Raw genomic sequence first — 26,974 nt, forward strand, 5'->3', positions numbered from 1 at the left:
GCTCCCCTTCCGCCGTAGATGAGTGGAAGATGTCCGTGTCAGGGTTCAAGGCCAAACTGAAGTTTCTGGGTCTATCTTCCACAAGAACCAGGAGCCGCCAGCCCCCGCTCACGCTCCACTGCAACATGACTGTGAGGCGCCCGGCGGCCCCCTCGCGGGGCAGGGCGAGGGCAGAGACGGGGCGCCCGGAGTCCCAGGACAAAGGGGAGCCTGCCCCAGAGAGGCCCCGGTTCCCCGCCCCTTTCTCCTGCAACTGGCCCTGCCCCGGCCCGGGACTGCGGGAGGCTTGGGTGGGAGGAAACGGAGGGCGCGTCTCTCCGACTCCTGGCGTGGGGTAGGCTTGGGGGCTGTTGGCCCCTCTAGGCCTCCGTCGCCGCGCCCTGAGGTGGGAGCCCGCGACTGCCGGAGCCTTCTTGGGACCCATGGTCGCCCTCAGTCGGCCAGCCTGCTCCGGAGACCGCGACAGGACGGTGCAGGGCGGCTCCGGCGTTTTTTGAGCTCAGGCAGGGAAGGGGAAAGACCTTTAAGATTTTCGGTGTTTTGGCTGGGTGCAGTGGCTCACGCCTGTAATCCCCCCACTTTGGGAGGCAGAGGCGGGCGGATCACCTGAGGTCAGGAGTTAGAGACCAGCCTGGCCAACATGGTGAAACCCCGTCTCCACTAAAATATACAAAAATTATCCGGGCGTGTTGGCAGGCGACTTAATCCCCGCTATTTGGGAGGCAGAGGCAGGAGAATGGTTTGAACCCGGGAGGCGGAGGTTGCAGTGAGTCCAGATCGAGCCGTTGCACTCAAACTTGGGGGATAGGAGGGAGACTTCTCTCAAAAAAATTTTTTCTTTTTTTTTTTTTTTTTGAGGGAGTCTCACTCTGTCACCCAGGCTGGAGTGCAGTGGCGCGATCTCGGCTCATTGCAGCCTATGTCTGTTGACAGTCCACAGGATAAAGCGATTCTGCTGCCTCAGCCTCCCAAGTAGCTGGGATTACAGGCGCCTGCCACCACGCCTGGCTAACTTGTGTTTTTAGTAGAGACGGGGTTTCACCGTGTTGGCCAGGCTGGTCTCAAACTCCTGACCTCAAATGACCCACCTCTGCCTCCCAAAGTGCTGGGATTCCAGGCGTGAGCCACCGTGCCAGGACCCAAGGCCCTTAAGTTTTAAGCCTCATCCTTCAGTCAGGTTTTCCTTGCTCCCGCGTGTTCAGCCAATTGGTTTTAAGTTTGTGTTTAAGGAGAAAATAACAATGAAAACGGACTCCTTGATGGAGGAAAGGTTGGAATGCAGCCTCTGGTGCTGTTTGAGTGATCCCTCTCCCCCGGGCCTGGCTGCGCACTGCTGTGTTCTGGAAAGGCGCATTGTATGGTAGATGCTGCAGGTAAGAGTCCTGTCCAGGTGCTCTGCCCTCTTTTCCTTTCAGGCTTCTGTATCAGCTGTTTTTCCCTTGTAGAATGTGCCCCTGACCTGTGCCCCTGACCTCCCCCGCTTAACCCTGCCCAACTCGTCTTTACGTGTCTGACCATCAAGGCTCTTCTGGGTCATATTGAGTTCATGCTGATATTTTCCCTTCCTCCCCTCTTCAGTCCTTTCTATTTTTGCTTTGGTCATGTTCTGCTATATTCTGTAAGCCTTTAAAAAAATTCTTTTATGGTAGCAGGGGAGAATATTTTGTAATTATGCTTTGGGCTTTTTATCTTCCACTCAATAAATGCTTGGTAAATATTTGTTTTATTGAGTATATGACCCTATTCTAGCTATGTTGTGCTTGAACAAAAATCTTAACTGCCCTGTAAGTTAACTGCTAAGAATTTGTCAAAAGTACAGAGATAACATCCAGAACTTGCCATGGATAGTACAAAAAGGTCTCTAAGGGCTTGATGGAAGTCTGTAAATTGACTTCATGTGAAAGACGTAAGAAACAAAAATATGAAGCATGACTGGAGAGCCGGAGTGATGAAGCCAGGGTCTCTTTCTCCAGATCCTTTGTAACAGTGTTATGTGACCTCTTCTAGAAGATCATTCTGAAAGATAATGCCAACTTGGAACCTAGGAAATCACCCAGTGGGTTTCTGCAGGTAAGGTGGTTCAAATCCTCATCAGCACCTTTGTTTTCTCTGCCTCAGTTTGCTTATAACTATGTTCTCAGTAGCTGTAATTGCTGTCTTTGAATACTTAAGCATTTGTTTTAGATCACAGGGGTATATGTGTGTTTTTATTTTACCAAGTGTTAGAATTTTTACTCTGCTTTTGTGGGCTCTGCGTTAGTTACTTGGTTGTTTAATTGTAAAATGATTAGCAGGGAAAACTGTGTGTGTGTGTGTGTGTGTGTGTGTGTGTGTGTGTGTGTATTTTAAGGTTCTTTTGTTGTCAGAGCACTTAGAATTTTATTTTATATGGTAATTCTGTCAGTTTACTTTATTCTCCAGCCCACGTTTATTGAACAGCAAAGTATGAAAGTAATGTGTCCCATAATCAGCCTTCAGAAGAATTACAACTGCTGTATGTCTGAACTTTATTTTCTTTTCCTTTTTTTTTTTTTTTTTTGAGATGGAGTCTCACTCTGTCACCCAGGCTGGAGTGCAGTGGTGCGATCTCATCACACTGCAACTTCCGCCACTGAGGTTCAAGCGATTCTCCTGCCTCAGCCTCCTGAGTAGCTGGGATTACAGGCACTTCCCACCCCACCCAGCTAATTTTTGCAGTTTTAGTAGAAACAGGTTTCACCATCTTGACCAGGCTGGTCTTGAACTCCTGACCGCGTGATCCACCTGCCTTGGCCTCCTAAAGTGCTGGGATTACAGGTGTGAGCCACCATGCCTGGCTGAACTTTCAAGAAGAAGTTTGTGCATCAAATTTTTAAAAATTGTGATGTCAAAAGATAGCTGTGTCCTACATTTGGAAAGATACAAACACTGAACATTCTGGCAGGCAGTTTTGCTTGCTGGTGCTTGAGATAGAGCCATACATTGGTCTCAGTGGGTTTATGGAGAAAAATAGATAGAGAAAGTTATTTCTAAATAAGACCAAAAAATCCTTTTCTTAAGCAGTGACAAGTAAAGGGGTTGTCTTGGTTAACCTTGAAATGTGTTGCCCTTGATTAAGACAGTTTTATGGTGGGGATGGTAGTGGTGATAAACTTGTTTGAAATTTGTCCACTTATAGTAAATTTAAACAGTAATATAAAAGTTATAGTAACCTTTGTGGTAGCTGTCACAGACAACTTCATCCTCACAGGCCTTAAAATTACCATAAAATTAATAGAATAGAGGAGAAACGAAGGACCTGAATAATTAGATGCTTAGATAATTGTTCTGTGTTTTCATAACCGGTGAAAAAGAGCAGTGTTAGAAGCACTTAAACATTCTATGTAAGGAACACTGCCTGAATTTATATTGCAATTTTTGAGCACCATTCATTGTTTAAAAACTGGTATATTGTAGGTCATATTTTAAAGACAAATAGAAAACTTTTTTCAAGATGGATATAAAGCTTAACCTTATCAAAATTACAAAATTTAAAGCATATGATTGAAAAATATTAATGCATAGGTTTAAATATTGGTCATCATTTTAGATGTCTTTCAAAATAGATTGTCTGTTAAACTGAACAAACTTTGAACATGTTGTAGCGTTTGTGCTGAAGGTTAAGTTTCCTGGGGTGGTGGATATTTCATAATATAGATAACAAAACCTTATTTTAAGAAATTTAGAAAATTTTTAGGCAAAACTAGAAAATGTTACCGATAATTCTCCCACTCAGAAGGTACCACTATCAGAATTTTGTATTTTTGCAGTCATCTGCTCATCTCTTTTCTCCTGTGCTTGTATATGTTCCCTCTCCCTTGAAAAATCAGATTTTTTTTCTGTAAACTGCTTTTTCACTCAACAATATTGTAGACCCATGTCGTAACTTACTCCTCTACAGTGGCTTCAGCTATTGTGTGCTTTCTCCTGGATGACTATACCGTCTAGTCAGTCATGTTTCCTGGTACTAAATACAAAGGAGGGGGGGATGTGTGTGTGTGGGTGTATTTTTTTCTACCTTAACTAATGCTTTAGACATCATTAGGTAGAGCTAAATCCTTGAAACCTTCCAAGTGGTGGCTTTCAGTTCTCATTGCTGAATTGGTTTCTAGAGATGGAACAAATTATATTGTATGGAAATTTTCTTTTTTTTTGAGATGAAGTCTCGCTCTTGTCGCTCAGGCTGGAGTGCAATGGTGTGATCTCTGCTCACTGCAACCCCTCCTGGGTTGAAGCAATTCTCCTGCCTCAGCCTCCCAAGTAGCTGGGATTACAGGTGCCTGCCACCATGCCTGGCTAATTTTTGTATTTTTAGTAGAGATGGGGTTTCACCATGTTGGCCAGGCTGGTCTCAAACTCCTGACCTCAGGTGATCCACCCGCCTTGGCCTCCCAAAGTGCTGGGATTACAGGCATGAGCCACCACGCCTGGCCTTTTTTTCTTCTAGGTACCAGCTTTTATTTATCAGTTTGGTAAAAATGTTAGAAAGTGTGCAATAAAATGGGCATTCTCACAGTTATGGCACAAAGTATAATTATCTTTGACTTTCTAGGAAGCAGTTTGGCTTTGTAGAAACTTGCCTAACCTCTCCCCGTTGAGGCAAGATGAATTCTGACTACCCCGAGGTGGCCGACCTTGTCCCTGTGATTCCAGATCTCCCAGAAAAAGAGGTCTAGTCTCAGAGAAAACCCAGATTTTCTTGGCTTAGCCCACCTTAACAGCTAATCACTGGAAATGGGGTGGGTTGGTAGAGTCCTTTGGTCAGATTTTGTGTCAAGAGAGGGAGGTGGAAAGATGGGAGGGAGGTAGCAAAACTGGCCTGAATGGAACTCTGTAAGTTAAAATGGCAAAGGGATGTTTCTTCCAAGGAAGAAATTCTAGGGAAGGAAGGAAAGTTGAGGGGAAGGCAGCAGTTCTCAAAATTTTGGAATCAGGACTCCTTTACATTCTTAAAAATATATTGAGGGCCCAAGGAGCTCTGGTTTATGTAGGTTATATCTATTGGTATTTATCATTAGAAATTAAATCAGAAATATTTTAACTATTCTTTAAGAGCTCACCACATATTGTTATAAATGTTTTTATGTAAAAATTTCTAAACCCAAAGTAGCACAATCTTATATTTTTTGCAAATTTCCTTGATGTTTGGTATGTCATTTTCATCTGCATTCAATTTATTGTGTGATATTTGCTTGAAAAAATGTGAACAATGTCCAATCTCATACAGATAGCCATTTTAGATCATTGTGGATATATATATATATATATATATATATATATATATATATATTTTTTTTTTTTTTTTTTTTTTGAGACGGGATCTTGCTCTGTCACCCAGACTGGAATGCAGTGGTGTGATCACAGCTCACTGCAGCCTCAGTCTCCGGGGACTTAGGTGATCGTCCCACCTCAGCCTCCAGAGTAGTTGGGACTACAGGTGTGTATCACCACAACTGGCTAATTTTTTGTATTTTTTTTTTTGTAGGGACAGGATTTTGCCATGTTGCCTAGGCTTCTTTTTTGATACTCCATCAAAACTTGGTTTTTCTTGAACTTTGGATCTTTTACCCTCACATGATATTATAACATCATGCATTGGTCATTTAGAAAATAATAGTTCACTGAGATCTTCTACATGTTGATATATTTGATTATACAGTATCAAAATACATTCATCAATATCACCATCAATCTCATCACAATACTTTTGGAAAGCAATGGTGGATATAAGTTTTCTAAAATTCTAATTTTTTGTTCAGAAGCTTGAATTTTTTTATTAGCAGTTTTATTATTGAATTTTATTATGGCCTGTCTGTTGTTTTTCTTGAAATGACAGAATCTCATTTTTTGAGAAAATGTCTCCCAAAAACCCCAGTTGAAATAACATTGTTTGTCAGTACTCCTTTCAAGTAAAAATGATATTCCATTAAAGTGGTTAATTCACTTCACGACTTAGTCACATGAGGGTTTTTTCTCAGGCAGTCTGTAGGAATGCTCATGTGTGCTTCCAATTTCATCACTTGAAATATTAAAAAGACATATTCAAGGATTAAGATGTAGTAAAATTTTCACTGCTTCATCATAGACATTGTTTTTATTTTTGAGGCAGGACCTTGTTCTGTGACCCAGGCCAGAGTGCAGTAGCATGATCACAGCTCACTGTAGCCTCAACCTTCTGGGCTCAGGGCTCAATCCTCCTGCCTCAGCCTTCCGAGTAGCTGGGATTACAGGCACGCACCACCATGTCCAGCTAAATTTTGTATTTTTTGTAGAGTTGGGGTTTCACCATGTTGGCCAGGCTGGTCTCAAATTCCTGACCTCTGGTGATCCTCCTGCCTCGGCCTCCCAAAGTGCTGGGATTACAGGCGTGAGACACTGCCCAGCCTGCCCTTCCTTTTCAAACCTTTCCTGTGCATAGTGAAGAATACCATGATTACTAGTAGTTTGGTGTTACTGCCTTTATTTGTGCTAAAGTGCCAGCATTTTTACCCACTATTGTATTTGCACTCTTACAGCAAATGCCACCATGTTAGTATTCCTGTTAAAATAGTTTGGACCTGGGCACTGAGGGCCCCATTTTGGGAACCATTGAAATAGGTACTTAAACTTACTATATATCATATCTTTTCATCTACAAGATTTTTAAAAACATAATTTCATTTAATTTTTTCTGTAATTTTTAAAATATGGTTTTGAAGAGTTTCAGTTCAGAGCAACACGTATTTTATTTTGCTTATGCTGAAGTTTACTAGACAAATACTGACCTAATAGGATGAGGTCCTAAATATACTTGCAGTTTCTTTAGGGAAAAAAAAACAAAAACCCAAAACTAAAAACGTAAAAATGGTCCATATGGTGTAGTCCCAATGTATGCTGAAGAATTTGAAGAGGAAAATGCAATACTCAGTAAGTGCTGTTCTTTATGAATGGGATTAATTCTGAACAGTTTCTTTTAGCCTGTAAAGAGATTTGGGACACAGTAAGAGAGGAATGAGAAGAATGAGAATATAGTAAAGTAAACCATTATTGAAGAGATATGCTGTTAATGATGTCCTCTTTCATTACAACTTGTTTTTTTCTTTTTCCTTTTCTTCTTCTTCTTCTTCTTCTTTTTTTTTGAGACAGAGTCTTGCTCTGTCACCAGGCTAGAGTGCAGTGGCACAATCTCAGCTGACTGCAACCTCTGCCCCCCTGGTTCAAGCAATTCCCCTGCGTCAGCCTCCTGAGTAGCTGGGACTACAGGTGTGTGCCACCATGCCTGGCTAATTTTTTCTTATTTTAGTAGAGACAGGGTTTCACCATGTTGGCCAGGATGGTCTCCATCTCCTGACCTTGTGATCCACTCACCTCGGCCTCCCAAAGTGCTGAGATTACAGGTGTGAGCCACCGTTCCTGGCTAACTTGTTTTTCTTAAAAGAACCTTCAGTAAATATTTGGTTTCTGTGGCCTCAGCTATAATTCAGATTACAGTTTTCAAAGCAGTGTTTTCTAAAGTTGTTTGTGCAAAATTGTTTTCCATGACTTGAACCTAGTTGTTCTGAAGCTAATATATAATAATAATGGCTTTTCCCCAATTTATAATAGAAAACAGTACAAAGTAACAGTCTATTAGATGGGGGATGGAAGGAGAAGGGCAAGGGTTGAAAAAGTAACTATTGCATACTGTGCTCACCATCTGATTAATGGATACATTTGTACTCCAAACCTGAGCATCAAGTAGTATCCCATGTAACAAATCTGCTTATGTACCCACTAAATCTAAAATAGATGTTGAAAAAAAAGTTTTTCCATATCAGCAATAATTGAATTGAAGGTGTAAAACTGTAATAAAAATTGAGACACTACAAAGTATCTTGTAGTTAAGCTACAAAAGAAAAAAATCCTAAAACCATCTATGTAGAAAATTTTAGGAATCGATCTTAAAGGAAATCCAAATAAGTGGAGAATTATCATGTTAATGGATGTGATAAATTAATATTAAATTACATTATTTTTCCAATAAATCTAATATGGTCATTGATTTTAAAATGTGCATAGAATATTAATTTTTAATAAATAACTTGGTTAATTTTTAAAAATGCAGAGGGTTGGACTTGCCTTATCAGATATCGGAACTTATTACAAATATATGGGGAAAAATGCAGTAACTGGTGAATTTTTCATTTCCATTAAGAAATACTGGATCTGGCCGTGTGCAGTGGCTCACGCCTGTAATCCCAGCACTTTGGGAGGCTGAGGAGGGCAGATCTTCTGAGGTCAGGAGTTCAAGACCAGCCCTACCAACATGGTGAAACCCCCTCTCTACCAAAAAAAAAAGAAAAAATTAGCCAGGTGTGGTGGTGGGTGCCTGTAATCCTAGCTACTCAGGAGGCTGAGGCAGGGAGAATCCCTTGAACCTGGGAGGTGGAGTTTGCAGTGAGATTGCACCACTGCCCTCCAGCATCGGCGACAGAGTAAGACTATGTCTCAAAAAAAAAAAAAAAAAATGCTGCATCTCACTGGCAATGGAAAGGGAAAGGAAAGTTACTGATGGCAACATATTACTAATGGTAAATAAGCACATGAAAGGATACTCAATATCATATGTCATTAGAAAATTGCAAGCCAAAACAATGAGATGCTACTACATAGCTATTATAATGGCCCAAATCCAAAATACCAACACTACTGAGTGCTGGCAAGAACAATGAGCAGAAATAACTCTTATTCATTGCTAGTTGGGATGCAAAATGGTACATCCACTTTGGAAGACAGCTTAGCAGTTTCTTATGACACTAAGCACACTCTTAGCCTATGATTCCATAATTGTGCTTGTTGGTATTTGCCAAATGAGTTGAAAACTTATGCCCACACAAAACATGCACACAAATGTTTATACCAGTGTTATTCATAATTACCAAAAGAGAAACAACCAAAGTACCTTTCAATAGGCAAATGGACTAACACTCTATGGTGTAGCCATACAATGGAATATTAATCAGTTCTATATAAAAAAAAGAGCTATCAAGCCACAAAAAGGCATGGAAGAACTTTAAATGCGTATTACTGAGTGAAAAAAGCCAATATGAAAGCCTACACACTATGTGGTTTCAAGTATACGACATTTTGAAAAAGGCAAAACTGTGGAGACAGTAAAAAGATCAGTCATTTCCAGGGATTCCTGGGGAGGAAAGAAAGGAGGAATAACTAGGTAGAGCACAGGGGATTTTTAGGGCGGTGAAACTATTATTCTGTGTAACATTGTCATGGTGGGTACATCTCTGTTAAAATCCATAAAATGGACAACACAAAGAGTGAACCCTAATATAATTATGAACTTTAGATAAAAATAATTTATCAACATTTTGTCATCACTTATAACAAATGTAACACACTAATGTTAAAAATACCACAAGATGTTAAAAATAGGAGAAATGGGGATGGAGTGAGAGAGTCTACAGACAGGCACTTTAACTTTCACTAATTTTTGCCTGTAAACGTAAAACAGCTCAAAAAGTAATGTCTATTAATTTATATATATATATATAAAATATATATGTGGTTACTACAATGTCTTTTTGAAATTAATACACAGTGAGAGATTGTGTCTAAGAATTGACATGGTCTTTAATTTGAATAACAACATTGAAATACAATATTAGTGTATTTAACTATAAATTAAGAAAATAAATTTTTCATATATGAATTGTTTATAACACTTTATTGAAATAACACCCACATCAATCCTCATCATTTCTGAGGCCCACATAATAATTAAAGGCCTCCAGCAGGTCCAATTTCATTCACTCATAGAACCAATGAGTTTCACTCTTGCAGGCCATGAGTAGCAGTTCTTCAATGGACAATGAGATCTAGAAAGAGAAAGATGTGTTCTATTTATTTGTGACTAGTGTCCTAAGTCATGGAGACAGAATCATAGGCTTGGAAGTAGTATCATCTTCCAGGTTACTGTGTAACTCACATTCCCAAGGAACAGACTGTCTGGCAAACACTTTGATCTCCATCCTTGGGATTTCTTCTTCTCCTCTACATTTTGTTTCTCTTTCTCTTTTTTTCTAAATCATTTTTTCTTTTTCCGACCAATGATGTTTGTCCTTTTGTCCTAGGACTGGATCTCATTTATCTTTCTGGGAATAGCGCCATCTCTAAAGACTCCAGGTTAACCCACTTCATATCTAATCATTCCAGTCTAGATACTAAATATTGCAGTGTCAGTCAACATTCCCAGGGCCAGATCTTACCTCACACCTCAGGGTCATAACTCTCTTGACTACATTGGGTTTTGTCCTACTTTCATCATTATTGGCTGTGTGTATTTTGTCCTATCCTGGGAACAAGGAGAGGAGTGAAGAGTTTTCTCTTGCATTTCAATATTAACCCTACTCCTGCATTCTTCCCAGAAAGCCAGGAAATACAATGCCAATGTTTTCCATTCAGTTTATATTTCATGTATAATTAACTTTTGTGTTGAACATGAATAAACTGAAAATTTCTTGAAATAGAAACAATTTGATAGAATTTTGTGGGTACAGCGTATACAATCCGTGTCCAATAAATTACTGACATCTAAACTTGTTATAGATTTTTTGTTCCATCATGTACTAATTCAGTAATTCTATTGCAATAAAACTAACATTTGTTTGTTAGTTATAATTCATTCTTGGTAAGCCTTTTTCTGTGTTTTGCTTATGCTTCCATTATCTTCTAGATGAGCACTTTTGTATATCTAATTTAGAAGCATTACATTAAGAACAGTAAGAGAAAATCCTTTAATCTATATTTCCGCTTAAAATAAGATTGTAATAACATGTGCTCCACCACATATAGATGTTCACAAAACATAAGCAAGTGTGAATATTTTTTCATAACCACTTATGAATAGAAGGGCTCCTATTACATGCACTGTAACGAATTATAAAGTCATAAACACATAATCCTCAAAGTAGCAATAGGCAAATCAGGGAGAGAGAGAGAAAGAGAGAGAGAGCACAATGTTGCTCCCAGAAGACAATGAATTTATTGCTACCACTGAAGAAATTTTTGGAAGGGATGAAGCTTTTTGCTAACATGTACAATAACAACTGCAAAAGGAATAGGACCTGCAATCTTCAGTTGAATCAGTCTATTTATAATCTCATGTAAGATTGGTAAAGACAAAACATAGGTCATGGCTTTCTCATCATTCATTAATTCACCCACTCATTCAAAACACAAATAGATGCATGCTATGCTAGACACTGGGGATACAAATGGTTACAACAATCCCTCAAGTTTCTCAAAGCCAGTGGGAGAAATAGGCATATAAACAGCTAATATCATGCACTCTCATAGTGGACACTTGAAGATTGCCTAATGGACTGTGGGACTACAATATAAGATACTGTCAATTTGTCCTAAGAAGGTCACTCACGGGGAAGTGAAGACTGAATTCCATCACAAAGGAATAGTCAAATTTTCCAGGCCAACAGGGAAAATGCTATTCCAGATGGCAGGAACATTGTGAGCAAAGTTAAGGATCAAGGAAAAAATATAAGTATGAAGAGATGACAGTAGAGCCACATTATTCAGTACAAAGGGTGGGGTATTTGGTGGAGAGAAATGAGAATTAGGAGGGAGAGACGGACAGGGTCAGATCAAAAATGGTCATGGTCAACCTAAAACTAAGGAGCTTAGAATTTATCATGAAAGAAGTAGGAGTCATTCAAAGATGTTATAAAGTGAAACATGATGAGATTTGCATTTCAGAATCACAGCGCTGATAGTGGTGCAGAGGCTGGATTACAGGTGGGGATGGAGGAGCTGTGGTGGAGGCCAGGGTAGGAGAGAAAGGAGTGTGAGGAGTGGTGGGGTGAGTCGGGTGGGGATGGATTTCCTAAAAAGGTGATAGAGGAAGGGAGATTGGGTTGGGGCATTCAGAGGCAAAAACAGAAGGAAAAAAAATCTAAAAGGAAGGAGAAGTGATAGGCCTGTGTACCAATTTGAATAATACTACAATTATTTATTGAGAGCTCATGATGTACCAAACATGATATTTTAATCCTCACTACAATTAATTTTGGAAATTTTTAAAAATTTTCTCAATTGATATTCAGAGGAGTTAAATCGCTTATTGATGGCCATGCCAATTTCAAGTTAAGGGATGAGGTTAAAACTAAATGCTACTAGATACAGAGCTGGTGTCCTCTCAACTATATTCTTTGGCCCTCTTAACTGGATCAGCAACAGGGGAGAGGGCAGAGACTAGAATAGCTCTTCACAGTTCTCTGGATCTGCTTGGATGCTGACCAGTTTGGAGGAAGAAGATGAATTAAGTGGAGGTAGCTGAGGGATATCCAGGTGCAAAAGGTAAATAAGCAGTTGGATACATGGGTCTGAAGAAGGATCCTGGTGACACTGGTTGGTAGAGGGACCGAGAGCTGAAATTCACCTGCAGTAATTGTTACTCTGTGTCTTCCTGTTGCATTTATGGGTCAGCTCAATATATCTTTTCCTCTATCTTTTAAAGTTAGAATTTACAATACCTACCTAATAGTTACTTCCTGAAGAGTAAAAATCTTTTGTATTAGTTTTTCATTGGTCATGTTATTAATGCTATCTTCAACAAATATGTATTCATTAACCATTGGGTGCATTGTGCAAATTACACCACACTATTTGATAGAAAGGATGAGGTCTCGTCTTGCTAAATAGTTCTAGTCATCTCCCTTTTATAGTTTCCTTTACTTTGTCTTAAGAGCAAATTATTTTTCTATTCATTATTCATCTTATTACATGTTCTTTTTGCTTCACTTTAATCTTTTTTTGCAGGAGAAAGATTATAAATAAAAACATCTATATATAACTATAAAGCTTACACTCATAGCTGGCACAGAGTTTTTGCAAAAGCAAAAAGATGAACACTTTAACTCTTTTGTAGGTATGATTTTGAGTTGAGATGGCAGGAAAATTAAGCCAAACCCCCTTTCCCTTTCATCTTTGTCATTGGCCAATGGGCTTGGAGCATTAAGGCCACACCCCTGTTCTGCATTCTACTGGGGCCCTGGTTACGCCGCCTCTGGCCCAGTCACACAGCTGCCTGGTAGGTGACTGGAGGCGTTGATTAGTGCTTGCTGGGATTTCGCTGACGTGGCCCCAACCCTGCCTCCCTCCCCACCCCATGATGGCAGAAGAAACTCGACAGAGCAAATTGGCTGTAGCCAAGACAAAGGTAAAAACGCACCAGGTCATCACCCCCCAACCCAGCCACAGATCCCCTCCGATGACAAGACCACTGCCAGAGTCCATACCACTCCTGAGGCACACCGGACTGGGCCCCCCAACCCCGGCGCCTCTGGGCTCCACCCACCAAAGTCTTGTCAGTCAGCCCTGCCCCTTCAGCAAGCAGCCCAGTCCCTGCCCTCGCCAATCACCCTAGGGTGACTTTGGGTGGGTGACTCCTGGGGATTCCCACTCCATTACTGGGCCCTCACCTCCTGCCACGCCAAACTTGACCTCCCTGGTCTCTTTGGGCTCGTGTCTCCAAGGACCTCAGTCCCCCAGCCCCATGCCCTGTCCTCGCCAGTCATCCCTGGGTGACTTTGGGCTGGTGACTCCTGGGGCTCCCTGCTGCACACTCTGCCCTCCTCTCCTGCTGCCTCAAGGAGGACCTCCCTGGGCTCTTTGCACTGGCATCTCCAAGGAGCTGGGTCCCAACCCTGTGTTTCCCTCCCCCTGACCAGGAGGAGTGGAATGTAGTGATGTCACAATCCACCTAGGAACTGTCATTACTGCAAGACCAGACTTTGATCTTATGACCCAGTCCCGTAAGCGTTGTCACCCCATTTCTGATTCCTCTGATCACAGCACAAATTTCCAGCTGCAAAGGGAATGGAGATGATGGGACCTAGGAGCAAGAGGTTTCAGGCTGCCTTACTCCCTTAACATAGACATTGACAGTGGGAAAAGCCTACACTTGCCCCATGAGCTCAAAAGGTTCACAGTGTCTCTGGGTGGCAATGGGAGAATTGGTTTGGTTTGGTTTTCTGTCAGGCTTCTACTTTCCAGAGAGATTTCAACATTCTTTTCTCAGTTCTCTATCTCATATTCTAATTCTCCATGGTTCTGGGACCAGGCTGCCCTTCAGTCAGTGGTCTCTGAAGTGAGATTTGCTCATCTTCTGTGGAATAGATCTTGGGAAACTGAACTTGACAGTTTGAATCTTCCTGATATTATCTCAACCTTGGGAACTTTGAGTGCCACAGGATAAATGTGGGACATCTTTCTGAAGCATTAGTTTCCCTTGATTCTCTTGAGATCAAGAGAAAAAACATGAATGTACTTAGGGATGACAGTCACATAGGTTTCTAAGAGTATACCAGACTTCTCTCTGAAATGAGACTTGGTTTGTCCTCTTTCTGATAAATTCCCAGATTTAACAAAAAGGCTGCCTTCTGCCATGAGGACACATTGATATAAAAGTTTGAGAGGTACTGGTGCACTTCTTCACACTAACAGACGTGTGAGAATGTCTGACTCTAAACCACACGGCATACACTTCCTGCCTGCTTAATGTTTACTTTTCTACCTCTGCCTCTGGTTTTGGTCCCTGGCAGCTGCTGATTCTTGGCAAAACCTCAGAGCTTGGAGTCAGAAGACTGAGTTTCAAAGTCCCAGTATCGCCTTTTTCTTTTTTCTAGCCATGATATCAATCCCTCTCAGTCACTAAATGATTGTGACAACACCTTGTACTGTTGTTGCTGTCATTACATCAGATGGTGTATAAGAGTATTTTGTAAAAACTATAAAGGAGGATGTGGCTGTAGGGGCTGAAAGTTCTCATGAGTATTACTGCTCTTCTTTCCCACAGTTTAAGGAATATTGGCAGAGAAAGAGCTGTAGAGTTACAGCAGGAGCGAAGAGGAACAGGAAAACAAATGGCAGTATCCCTGAGACAGCCACTTTTGGTGGTTGCCAGTCACCTGGGGATGTGAGTCTTGGCTGGCCAGGCTCCTGGGGACAGGGGGCCCAAGGGGCAGTAGAGGGTAATTGTTAAAATTGTGGATGGACTGTTGGGTACTGGTTAAGAATTCTGGGTTTGGCCGGGTGTGGTGGCTCACGCCTGTAATCCCAGCACTTTAGGAGACCGAGGCAGGCAGATCACGAGGTCAGGAGATTGAGACCATCCTGGCTAACATGGTGAAACCCCATCTCTACTAAAAAATACAAAGAAATTTGCCAGGCATGGTGGCGGGCACCTGTAGTTCCAGCTACTCGGGAGGCTGAGGCAGGAGAATGGCGTGAACCTGGGAGGCAGAGCTTGCAGTGAGCCGAGATTGTGCCACTGCACTCCAGCCCGGGAGACAGAGCGAGACTCTGTCTCAAAAAAAAGAAAAAAAAAGGAATTCTGGGTTTGAATGCCGCCTCTCCGTCTGGGAGGGATATGATTTACAGCAAGTTGCTTGAGCTCTTTGGGCCTCTCTTTTTACATCTGTATAACAGAGGTGGTATTGTTTGACTTCCATTTGTGAAGTTTAAATGAGATTTGTTATTGTGGTTTTTATGTTAATCCCTAGTACATAGTACATGGCCTGCTGTAAACACCCAGGACACCCAGCATTGCTGTTTGATTTTCCTCATCCCCAGTCTCAAGGGGAAGCCAGGACAATGAGAAGAGTCACTTGCCATCAGGAGTCATTGAAATGGCCCCAGGGTGGGATGGTGGGGAGATAAGAACCATGAGAGAATTTGGCACAAAGTTATGGGACAAAGGTCCAAGATAGGCAGAAAAGAAAATGTTGCCAGTTGATGGGGAAGAAAGGAAGTCAGAGGGCTCAGACACTGAGGGGGACAGAACATCTCCATATACACTCTCATCTCTTGTAGTCAGCAACAGGTTTCCACAGGGAGGGCCCTACATCATCGGCTACCCTGAAGGATCTGGAGGTAAGAGGCTCTGGGTGAAGGTGCAGTGACCCTGCAGGCCAGCCCTCCAACCTCCTCACACAGAGGGGACTGGGTACTCCTTTGCCAGCTGAGACAGCCCACACACCCCAGCCCTAATGATTGTTCTCTCTACCTCTCCCCAAACTCCTGCTCCACCTCCTCCTCTCTGCATGCGCCTCAGAGCCTGTGCCAAGAACCGGCAGTAGTCTGGGATTCAAGGTCCATAAAAGTCAATGAACTGAAGAACACCATCGAATCTTTGGTAAGAGTTCAGTGGGGTCCCCTGATTCCATGCTGCCAATCCTGGGCTGGGTTTCCCCTTAGGGCCCTGAAGAAAGAGCTGGGGGCCCCTGGTGCCAAGGGTAAATAGGGAGCTGGGGTGCCCAGGCCTCACCTGGAGGGACCCCAGAGCATGCAGCGGGGCTCTTCTTTTGCTGCCCTCTTTGCCGACTCTCTCCTCTCCAGACACCCCTGCTCCAGTCCTTGCTACACACGCCCTGGGGTTGTTGCCTCTCGGGGAATTGCTAGCCTGACTGGTTGTCAGGGGCCCTGTATTTCTGCTGTGACTCAGTCCCTAATTTGATCTTCGATTCTGGAGAAGCCACCTCTCCTTTTTGGGCTTGTGTTTCCAGAGGAGGTAGTGAGTATCAAAGGTCTCTGTTAGCTCTGAGAGTCTGAGAGGTAAAGGCCCCCTAGAATGGAAACCTCAGGGCCAAGGGCTCTGTCTGTCCTTTTCCATCCTATATCTGCTGTGAAGAACCGTACCTGGCCCGTACGTGCTCAGTAAATGTTTATTGAATGAACGCACTTTCTAAATCACAAGCTGCCAGAAGGAGGGGCCTTTCTCAAACTCCATCTCTAGGGGTTTATGTTCCTGTCCTCTCAAGAGAGTCCTGATTCAGACTTTGAGTTCTGTGGCTGTGGGCAAAAGCCAACAAAGACCCAAATCCTCTGTCCTTGGGAGCTTGAGGAGAGTTTACCGGTTCATGTTCCCATTATGTCTGAGAACTTTGCCTTTAAAATCCATTCCTGGCCCCTGCCTACCGCTTCCTGGTCTAGGGAATAGAGTTGAGGGGCCACCCTCCATCACCTTCATTTGACTCTCCCCACAGAAACAACAGAATAAAGAATTGGAACATCAACTGGAAGAAGTAACGTGATTTCCTTTCCTTGCGACATGACTGCTGGGCTTGGGGGGCACTCAGACATAGAGGCCTCAGTCTCATCTCACCCACTCCCAGCCTGGGGAAGAAGGCTCACTCCTCACATTCCACCCCATCCCCACAGGGCCTCTCATAACCTGGTCCCATGGGTGGGCCTGTCCTGGGGCATTGGTGGCATTCTGGGGGCATGTCTCTTGCTGTGCCGCCTCTGCCTCCCCCTGGTAAGAGCTCTGTCTTCCTCTTCCTATAGGAAAAGAAAGAAAACAAGAAGAGACACCAGGCCGAATGGGGGCTAAAAGTGAGTGGAGGGTGTGAAGTTTCCTCCTGTCCTCCCGAGAATGTTTCTTTCCTTCTCTTTCAGCACTTGCTTTGTTTTTCTCCCAAAGCTTCAAATCGCGATACTGGACAGAGAGAAAAATGAGCTCCACACGGACCTGTGTCGGACAAAAGGTGTTCTCAGACACTTTGAAGGTAGGAATCTGGACACCCTGTCATCCTTCAACCTGGCACTTTGACAGGTCTTCAGGGGGAGTCCTTTGGGCCCCATCTCAACTCTCATTGCAGAAGAGTCCAAGGATCTGGCAGGCCACCTGCAATGTTCATCGCAGTGTGTAGGAGAGTTGGAGCGGGCTCTCTCTGCTGTCGCCACAAAACAGAAGAAGGATATCAGTGTGAGTTCAACCACTTGCCCTGTCCCCTGGGTGCCCGGCTTCACAGATGGAGGAGTGAGCCTAAAGGTCCCTTCTGCAGGATGGAGTGTCCTGCCCAGAAGGCAGCATGGCCATTTCTCGCTGCTTTTGTTTATGGTTGTTAGAGGCAGCATGGGGCTGAGTCAGCTGCTGTGGGTGAGTTGGGGGGCACTGTGGGGAGTGAGCACTGGACACAGAGCTTGGAGGCCAAGTGCCTGCCCTGCCCTTACCTGGCTGTGGTCTTGGCCAGGTCCTAGGTGGGGTATTGGGTACTTGTACTGTGAAGGTACAGAAGAGTACCTTTAATATGTTACCATTTCTGTAGAGAGGGGAAATGTGTGTGCGTGCGCGTGTTTGTGTATATACTATGATAATAGACATAAAACATGTCTGAGAGGGTTCACAAAAAATTCAGGAGAGAGCAACAGGGTGGCTGGGAGATACTTCCTTTCTGTACTTTCTGAGTTTTGGACTATGCGAATGTATCATCATTTCAAACAGTGCACATAAAGATTAATTTTCCCTTTCTTATCTGTGCCCCCACCCCCAGCAAGAAAAAAGGGCTTAGAGAATCAGATAGACCTGGTGTTCAAATCCCAGCTCTGCCTAATTGATCTTAGGCAAGCACTTAACCTCAAATACTCCCTGTTTTTTCAAATACACAATAGAGGTAATCACAGTAACTGTCTCCTGTGGTGGTTGCGAGGATTAAATGGGATTGCTAGCATGGTACCTGTTGAAGCACTCCATAAAGGTTCAAACAGTGGTAATAAGAATAGTAATAACAATAGCAATATTATCTGATCTCTCTGGGCCTCTGTTAGCCAGCTGTAAATTCAATCTCTTTCCCTGTCCCTTCCAACTTTTCTGAGTTCTTTTAAAAACCAGACTATGGGCTTGGAAATGCCTTGATCTTTACTGACCGAGTTGTTTATTGAGCCTAGCCCTGGCCCTTTTAAGGGGCACTCTCTGGAATGTCCCGGGCTCCCCAGATCGAAACTTCTCACTCTTCACCATCCAGTTCTCGAGCCGCAGTAGAGAACTTAGCTGGTGGCGGTTAAAGAAATCCACAGAGGAGAAGGCACGGCTGAAAACACAGCTAACACGGGTGAGGTTTTGCAGAGGGAGGGATGTGGAAGGAAGATGACCCCAGGTGGCCAGGAGCAGGTGAGGACCAGTGACAGCCCTTCCCAACTTCTGTGCCCATTCTTGCAGTTGAAGGAGTTGCTGACCCAAGTCCAATCAGAACGAGATCAATATGCTTGCCAAATAGAAGGAGACAGGGCCCGGTGGCAGCAGAGTATGAGCAAAATGTCGCAGGAGGTGAGATCTGACCCTTCAGCCACCCCACCTTAGATAGGTCACTAGATCTTTCTGGGCATCTGTAAAATGAGAATAGTACAGCCAGAGGTGGTCATGGGTCTGGGCTTTGTGGGGATGGGGGCAGAGAAGGAGATGGGAGCCTGCCCAGCCACCAGTCCCTCTCTCCAGGGCCCTTTCCCTCTGTGCTTTGGGCAGATTGACACATTGAAAATCTCAAAAAATCTCTATACGCATCGGTTAGAGGAGCTGCAGTCCAAACTCAAAAATCAGATGGGTAAGATGGGGCTGGCATGACCTGGGAGCAGGACTGGCATCAGAGGGCTGTGGGGGTGGCTTAGAATCCCCTAGGGAGGTGGGTGGATGGAAGGGAGAGGGAGGCAGAGGGAAAGAGGTCTGTGCCAGGAGACAGCAAGTCGTCATCTCTATGAGCCTCAGTGTCCCTATCAGCAAAGGGGGCCCATTGTCAGCCACCCACAGTTCTCTCTATCTGAAAGTGGCTTTGAAGACAGGCTACCATCCAGGTGCAAGGAATCATTAGCAGCGAGGCCAAGTTTGGGGAGCCTAAGAGGAGCTGTGCACCAAGAGGAAGGTTTTTGTTTTGTTTTGTTTTGTTTTGTTTTGTTTTGTTGAGAATCCAGAGGCCCTTATTGGCTGCTTCCTTTCTCAGCTGAACCCTTGCCCCCGGAGCCCCCAGCAGTGCCCTCTGAGGTGGAGCTGCAGCACCTGAGGAAGCAACTCGAGAGAGTGGCAGGAGAGCTCCAGGCCCAGGTCGAAAAGAATCAGCGCGCAAGTCTCCTGAACTGGGTCCAAGATCAGAGCCTTCGGAAGCAGGAGGAGAGGCTTCAGGAACAGCAGAAGAAGCTTCAGCAGCTGGCCAAGCCACAGAGCGTCTTCAAGGAGCTGGTGCGTTGCCCAAGCTGGGGAGCCTGCCCTCCTCCCTAGCCCTCCGAGCCTTTGTTTCCCCACCTCTAAAATGGGGCAGTGTAGCCCTCACGTGAAATGTTACTTCTAAAGGCACCTGTGAACCAGGTGGCTGTAGGAGAGGGGATGATTTTTCTAACCTGCCTCCACCCTTCCTGGTGCCATGGGAGGCAGACACCAAGTTCTGGGGTCTCTAGCTGCAGTGGGTGGTTGCTGATTGCTTCTCTCTGTCCTGAACAATGAGAACAAGAGCACCCTGCATTTGGAGCAGCAAGTAAAGGAGCTACAGGAGAAGCTGGACGAGATGAAGGAGACGGAAACCTCCACCCCATCCAAGAAGGGCTGGGAGGCAGGCACTAGCCTCTGGGGAGGGGAGGTGCCAGGCCAGAGGCAGCTCCAGCCTGGGGGCTGGTGACCACAGCACCCCCCAGGGCATTCCTGTGGCTGTTTCTTGCTTCCTGCCCTCTGAATTTTAGAGGTGGGTAGCCCTGGGCTCCTCCCAGGTCTGGACATCATCATCCCAGCTAGAGGCATGGAGCCCCCCAGTCACAGGGGAAGAGACAGTGGTATAACAGGCTCCTTATGCCAGGCGCAGTGGCTCATGCCTATAATCCCAGCACTTTGGGAGGCTGAGGCAGGAGAACCACTTGAGGTCGGGAGTTTGAGATCAGCCTGGCCAATGTGGTAAAACCTCATCTCTACTAAAATTACAAAAAAAAAAAAAAAAAAAAATTAGCGGGGCATGGTTCACGTGCCTGTAATTCCAGCTACTCAGGAGGCTGAGGCACGAGAATTGCTTCAACCCAGGAGGTGGAGGTTGCAGTGAGCTGAGATTGCACCACTGCACTCCAGCCTGGGCCGCAGAGTGACACTCTTGTCTCAAAACAAAACAGAAAGACTTCTTAGATTAAAACTGGATTCCAACCTCCATTCCACTGGTCACCATTTAAGTACTTTGCATCTCTAAGTCTCTGTTTCTTTTTTTTTTGAGATGGAGTCTCGCTCTGTCGCCCAGGCTGGAGTGCAGTGGTGCAATCTCAGCTCACTGCAAGCTCCGCCTTCCGGGTTCCCGCCATTCTCCTGCCTCAGCCTCTCCGAGTAGCTGGGACTACAGGCGCCCGCCACCACGCCCGGCTATTTTTTTGTGTGTATGTTTTTAGTAGAGACGGGGTTTCACCGTGGTCTCGATCTCCTGACCTTGTGATCTGCCCGCCTCGGCCTCCCAAAGTGCTGGGAGTACAAGCGTGAGCCACCGCACCCGGCCAGTCTCTGTTTCTTTATAACTTCACAAGGAAGTTAGCATTTTCCTTACAGAGGTGCTGAGGATTAAATGAGAAGAGGGTGTGAGATTTGAGGCTGGGGAAGGAGGCATGGGGTTCTAGGAAAGCGAGGCAGTCACTTAGGCCTGGAGTAAGGAGACAGGGGCCTGGGCAGCAGACAGAGCCCCCACAGTGCCCTCACTACCCTATTAATGGGCCCAGAATCTGGAAACCAGCCACCACGTGCCCGCACACCCAGGGTCTTCCTGCAGGTGGGGCTGAAGAGCCAAGAGGCTCAGAGTCTGCAGCAGCAGCCAGAGCATTACCTGGGTCACCCGCAGCAGTACATGGCCACCTATCAGCAGCAGGTGGCCACCTATCAGCAGCTGACCTCTGACAAGGAGGTGCTGCACAGGCAGTGACTGCAGCAGACCCAGCTAACGAACCAGCTGCAGCAGCAGGAAGCTTGGGGCAAAGCGGTGGCCAAGATGGCCCGCCAAAAGTTGCAGGAGACCCAGGGGAGGGAGCTGCTGAGGATGGGGCCGTGAGGGGGACGACCTGGCAAACTTCGTCCCTTCTCACTCTTTCCTGGCCCCTTAGGAGCTCCTGGAAGCTGCCAGCAAGCAGAACCAGCAGCTAACAACCCAGTTTGGCCTCATGGCTCTCCCTGGAGAAGGTACGGGAGACCGCTCAGAGGAAGAGGAGAGAGCCCCAGGAGGAAGGGGGGACTGTTAGCAGCATAGGATTGAGGAGTTGGAAGAGACCTTTAGAACAGCTGGTCACTATGCCGACCGGGTGCCTGCACTAAGTCTGGCATCAGTGTGGTGACCTCCTGTGAGCAGGGGCCACCAAGTTGCCTAAGGATGGCTGAACTGGCCCAGGTCAGAAAGGAAGCATGTCAGAACTCCCACATCGACCAGTAGTGGGAATGTGCCTGGGCGGAATAGCAAGATCTTGATTCTTAAAAATAAAGAACAGCAGCTCATTCCTCTCTGGGGAGGGGCTGGCTCAGGGTTACACAGTGAGGGTGGAGGTAGAGGTGGGCCCACGGTACCTCCCTTGTTGGGTTGTCTGAGGACCCCTCTGGCCACCCCCCACAGGAGATGGAGGAGAACCTCGGCCCATGCCGAGCGTCCCAGAGGACCTGGAGAGCGGGGAGGCCACGGTGAGCCTGACTCCTCCTGCACCCACTTTGCCACCTTCCTCTATGGTCCCTGCAAGGCCCCTTTATGCTCTTAGATTCCCTTCCTTCTGATTTCTCTGGACCTTCACCCCTTCCGAGAGCCAGTGGTCAGACACCATTTCACCTGTGACCAACAGGTGCACTCTGAGGCCCCAAGGGAAGGGGCAGCGCTCCACCTCTCTGCCCCATTTCTTCTGTGTATGCCCCTACAAGAATGCTCACGTCTTGCCCTCAGGTGGCATTTTTCAAGGCCACTGAAGCCACTGCCCAGGAGGAGCAGGCATGGTTACGAGAGCAGGTGAAAGAGCAGAGGGTGTGCTGCCAGCGCCTGGCTCACCTGTGGCCTCGGCCCAGAAGGAGCCAGAGGCAGTGGTCCCAGCCCCAGGGACTGGGGGCGAGTCTGTGAGTGGGGAGACCCACCGGGCCCTGCAGGAAATCATGGAGAAGCTGGCCCACGACAGGACTCCCCTCCGCCTTCTCCATGACTTGAAAATGCCACCTGAGGGCAGGTCACTGCCGAGATATGACCACAATATTTTGGCTCCAGATCAGCTTTATGGACCACCTGGAGGAGAAGGCAGACCTGAGTGAGCTGGTGAAGAAACAAGAAATACGATGCCATCAGTGAGTGGGAGGCCAGGGCATGGCAGGGGGAGCTGCAGGGCCGTCAGAGAGGCCCCAGTGTCTAAGCCCTGTCCTCCTGCAGGAAAATCCATCACCTTTTAAAAGAGCCAGGGCGCCATGCCAAAGATGCGGCACTGGGAGGAGGAGATCATGAGGCTGGCCCAGGACAGGAAGGAGATGAAGGTAGGGTGTGCAACATCTCTGTGGGGGTGCGGGTGGGGGTGGGGGTGGGGGTGGGTGTGAGGGTGGGCGCAGGCAGTGGCATGACAGCTGAGCACCCCTCCCTCCAGGTGAAGCTGCTGGAGCTGCAGCAGATGGTATCGGGGCCTGTGGCAACTACAACAATGGGCACAGAAAATTCCTGGCCGCTGCCCAGAACCCTGCTGATGAGCCCGGTCCAGGAGCCCCAGCCCCCCAGGAGCTTGGGGCTGCAGACAAGCATGGTGGTGAGTAGAGCCCTCAGGCGGGGTGGGCAGGCAGGAAGAGGGGGGCTCCCACTGTGCTCAGATCCCTGCCTCCCTCTCTCCAAAGATCTTTGTGAGGTGAGCCTCACCACCTCTGCACAAGGAGAGGCCAGGGAGGGTCCTCCCTGTGACAACCCTACTGCACAGCCGATCGTGCGGGACCACCAGGAGCACCCAGGCTTGGGCAGCATTGGCTGTCTTCCATTCTTTTGCTGGGCTTGGCTGCCGAGAAGAAGGAGATAAACATCATCATCATCAAAGAGCTGGCCAAGAAATTTTTAAATAAGAAACCAAGTTATGGGGTTAATCTCCCACACAATTCATTTCGTTCATTTGAATGTTAGAGCCACTCATGATTATTTGTGTTTCTAATTTATAGTTTAAGTTTATTTGTAAAAAGTTAAAAGAGAGTGGGTCCCTGTGGCTTTCACTGATGTTCACTCTGGCATCCTTTAGTATTTTTCTTTTTTAATTTCATAATTGTAGGTCATTAGCATGCATATCGAGTTTGCCCTTATGTGGTGGGAGTTCAAACACGCAAAGACTCACTCTTTGCAAAAAATTCTTCTCGTTGGTTTGGAATAGGCTGCCATACTTTTGTAATGTCATTGCAACATGTATATTCATTACAGAATTCAGATAAAATTTGCCTATGTTCTGCTAGTGTTTGATCTAATCTTAATCACAGTGAGCTCTTCATTAGCTCCATATGTGCTTTGCCCCCAAGTGTGCACTGTTTTGTAATATGCCACTATGAGTACTGACATTTAGAGTTGTTCAAAGGCCGAGAACTGGAAACAGCCTTTCCTCCATTTTCTGTGTATTGGTGATGGGAGTCATAACCTTTTGGGGGAGCTTTTTAAATCTCACAGAAGAGGAAAGTGGCCTGCTCCTGGCAGGTATGTGCAGGATAGAGTGTGTTTCATCTGTCCCGGTGCCAAGAATTAGCGCTGTATTATGGTGATTCCCTTAGGATTTGTATGTGCTCTGGGCTCATGAAGATACTGCATCATGAGCTGCAGCAGTTGTACTCTTTTTCGATGACCTAAAAAGGGATGATTTCTGAGGAACGAAAGGCTCCCATCATTGACTGTGGATGTGGAAAACCTTTCCTAGCTTAGAGCATTTGTATCTATAATACGTTTTAAAGTCAGAGTTCATGTTACCTGTTTTAATCACATGACTACATGCCTCAGTACACAAAAGGGCACTGGTTGGCATTCTTCTTAATGTATTTAGTGAAGATCATAAGAAATCCTTTACGAGTTCAAATGTCCCTGGAACAGGCATACAGGCTCTAGCCAAGAATGAATTAGAGTGAAGGAAAGCTGTGTGACGCCTGGCATTCCTCTCTGTTCACGGAGCTTCTTTGAAGCTGATGATTTTACCATCTAGACCTCTCTGGCTAATACCTATTCTTCAACCACCTTGGTTACTCTGACATAAGAATTTACTTCTTTTCCTTGAATGGAAAACACTTTAAAAAATAATAAGAAACATTATTATAAACTAATATATGTGAGAGTACTTAGTTGAAACAAGGAATTTTACTAGACAGTATTGTACTATCTTTGAAAATCAAGGAGAAGTTTATGAAACTTAAAATGTTTATAAACTGCAGTGCAATCTACTGCTTGTGAATGTCGATGTATTATCAGGAAACGTGTCTATACAATCACACAGTTATATTTTCTCACAAACTTCTTTACAAAGAGGAATATGTTTCTATACCTCTCAGTTTCAGTTAGGGACATGTTTTGTGCAATATTTATGTGACTGTGCCTATGCGTGATGAATGAATGCATTTCAGTCATATATTGCCTAAATCAAAACTTGATGACTTGGGAAAGACTCAACAGTTCAAACTTCATGAAGTTCTAATGTCTGTGTTCCAGAACACATCACATTATTAGGACGTAGGGAGATATGTATGTGTGCTCCCTGGGGTGGGGATTTCTAGTTACTAGACTATCTCCAGATTTAGCATTTGGCATCCTCCTGGTACTTCTATGACATTAACAGGAGAGCAACAATATGATTTTACCGATGGAATAACAGATTTGCCGGCATTCACTGAAAGAGGGCAAATATTCGGTCCTTGTGACTTCAACTGACTCTTCCAAATTTTATGAATGTATCAATGTATTAGATAAACCCAGTTTCAGAATGATAAAGAAAAAATGTTAGACCAAATAATGCGGCTAATTAACAGTGGTACGATTTCTAGCCCGAGGGTTTAAAATGCACTTAAAGTCCTGTTCTTGCCTTTTATTTTCTGAACTTGCCGCTTTTGCATTCTTTGAGTTCAGTTTAAAGACAGTTACTTTAAGAGCACTTTAAACCCTCGGGCTAGAAATCGGACCGCTGTTAATTAGCCACATTATTTGGTCTAACGTTTTTTCTTTTATCATTCTGAAACTCAGTTTATCTAATACATTGATAAATTATTTCAAAGGTACTTTTATCGTTGAAGTCACTTCACTTTTACCGTGATAAATATCAGTGACTAGGAATGACCTTCAGATAGCGTTTAGCATCTGTAACCAATCTGACAATAATGTGTTCATCAGGTGCCTATGGATTAAATCACACACTGGCATATTTAAGCTGAAGGTCAGTCTGGAAAATAAATTTACTATATTGACTGAAATACCACTCTTTGTGTAGGTATTTGTCATATATTTAAGAAAAAGCTAAAAAGAATGGAAATTGTATGACAATAACTTAAGTCTTTCTTCAAAGTGCATGCAGTCTTTTGCGATACCTCATTCAGCCGAGTATTTGTGCTCTTCCTCATTCAGTATAAGGCAGCTTTCAGTTTGCTTAGAAGGCAACTTTGGAATGTTAGAATTCATCAGAAACATAGAATTTTAAAATGTGAGTTCCACTGAATACATTTGAATTTCTGTAGGAAGAATCAAAACACCTAAAGATTGCAATATATAATAATCATTTTAAAAGTATTTGATTAAACCTGATAGATTTTCCAGAAATGAAAAAAAATCAGCTCTAAAACCAAAGCTGATTTTTAGAAAATTGGAAAATGTAAATCAGCCCTATCCATAATATAGTTTCTCTAAAACTTTATGTTAAAGAGTCATTTTAAAATAATATAACTATTAAAAAATGTAACTGCTATCTTAATGTTCTGAAATAAGTTAAAACGTTTTAAAATATGAATACTGTAGTATAAAAGAAAGAAATGGTGGGAAGGAAAAGCAGAGAAAGAAATGCCAATTCCAGTCCAAAGCTTTATTTCCCAAGTTTTCTTAGAATGAATTTTATCAATTTATGAATTCTTGTAAACAGAATGTGTAATGGAAATACTGAAAGATTTTTCCCTAGAGTGGCATTATTGACTGCTGGTGTGATGCTACTGTAATGTAATAAATTATTAAATTGTTTCAAA

General features: G+C 44.5%; 1 protein-coding gene across 3 annotated transcripts; it reads left to right on the top strand.

The window, feature by feature from the left end:
• The first annotated feature begins 282 nt into the window (after window positions 1–282).
• On the top strand, window positions 283–26,974 carry LOC134736792 (golgin subfamily A member 8M-like). Of its 3 annotated transcripts, none has more exons than XM_063640262.1 (20): window positions 283–1,373; window positions 2,008–2,070; window positions 14,864–14,983; window positions 15,880–15,939; window positions 16,121–16,201; window positions 17,052–17,090; window positions 17,353–17,400; window positions 17,489–17,573; window positions 17,667–17,773; window positions 18,813–18,899; window positions 19,007–19,114; window positions 19,310–19,388; window positions 19,782–20,014; window positions 20,268–20,356; window positions 21,900–21,970; window positions 22,395–22,459; window positions 23,025–23,101; window positions 23,184–23,284; window positions 23,392–23,547; window positions 23,633–26,974. In XM_063640262.1, exons 1-20 carry the CDS (start codon window positions 1,365–1,367, stop codon window positions 23,806–23,808), a joined length of 1,854 nt encoding a protein of 617 aa, XP_063496332.1. In that variant the 5' UTR covers window positions 283–1,364; the 3' UTR covers window positions 23,809–26,974. The 3 variants fall into 3 exon arrangements, with proteins under 3 accessions (XP_063496332.1, XP_063496333.1, XP_063496334.1); XM_063640264.1 differs by lacking the exons at window positions 283–1,373; window positions 2,008–2,070 and adding exons at window positions 13,142–13,225; window positions 21,391–21,403 and having other exon boundaries at window positions 17,667–17,771; window positions 18,784–18,899; window positions 20,268–20,329; window positions 21,898–21,970; XM_063640263.1 differs by lacking the exons at window positions 283–1,373; window positions 2,008–2,070 and adding an exon at window positions 13,049–13,225 and having other exon boundaries at window positions 20,268–20,337; window positions 21,893–21,970.

This window comes from Symphalangus syndactylus, chromosome 5 (genome assembly GCF_028878055.3).
Source record: "Symphalangus syndactylus isolate Jambi chromosome 5, NHGRI_mSymSyn1-v2.1_pri, whole genome shotgun sequence".
Lineage (NCBI taxonomy): Eukaryota > Metazoa > Chordata > Mammalia > Primates > Hylobatidae > Symphalangus > Symphalangus syndactylus.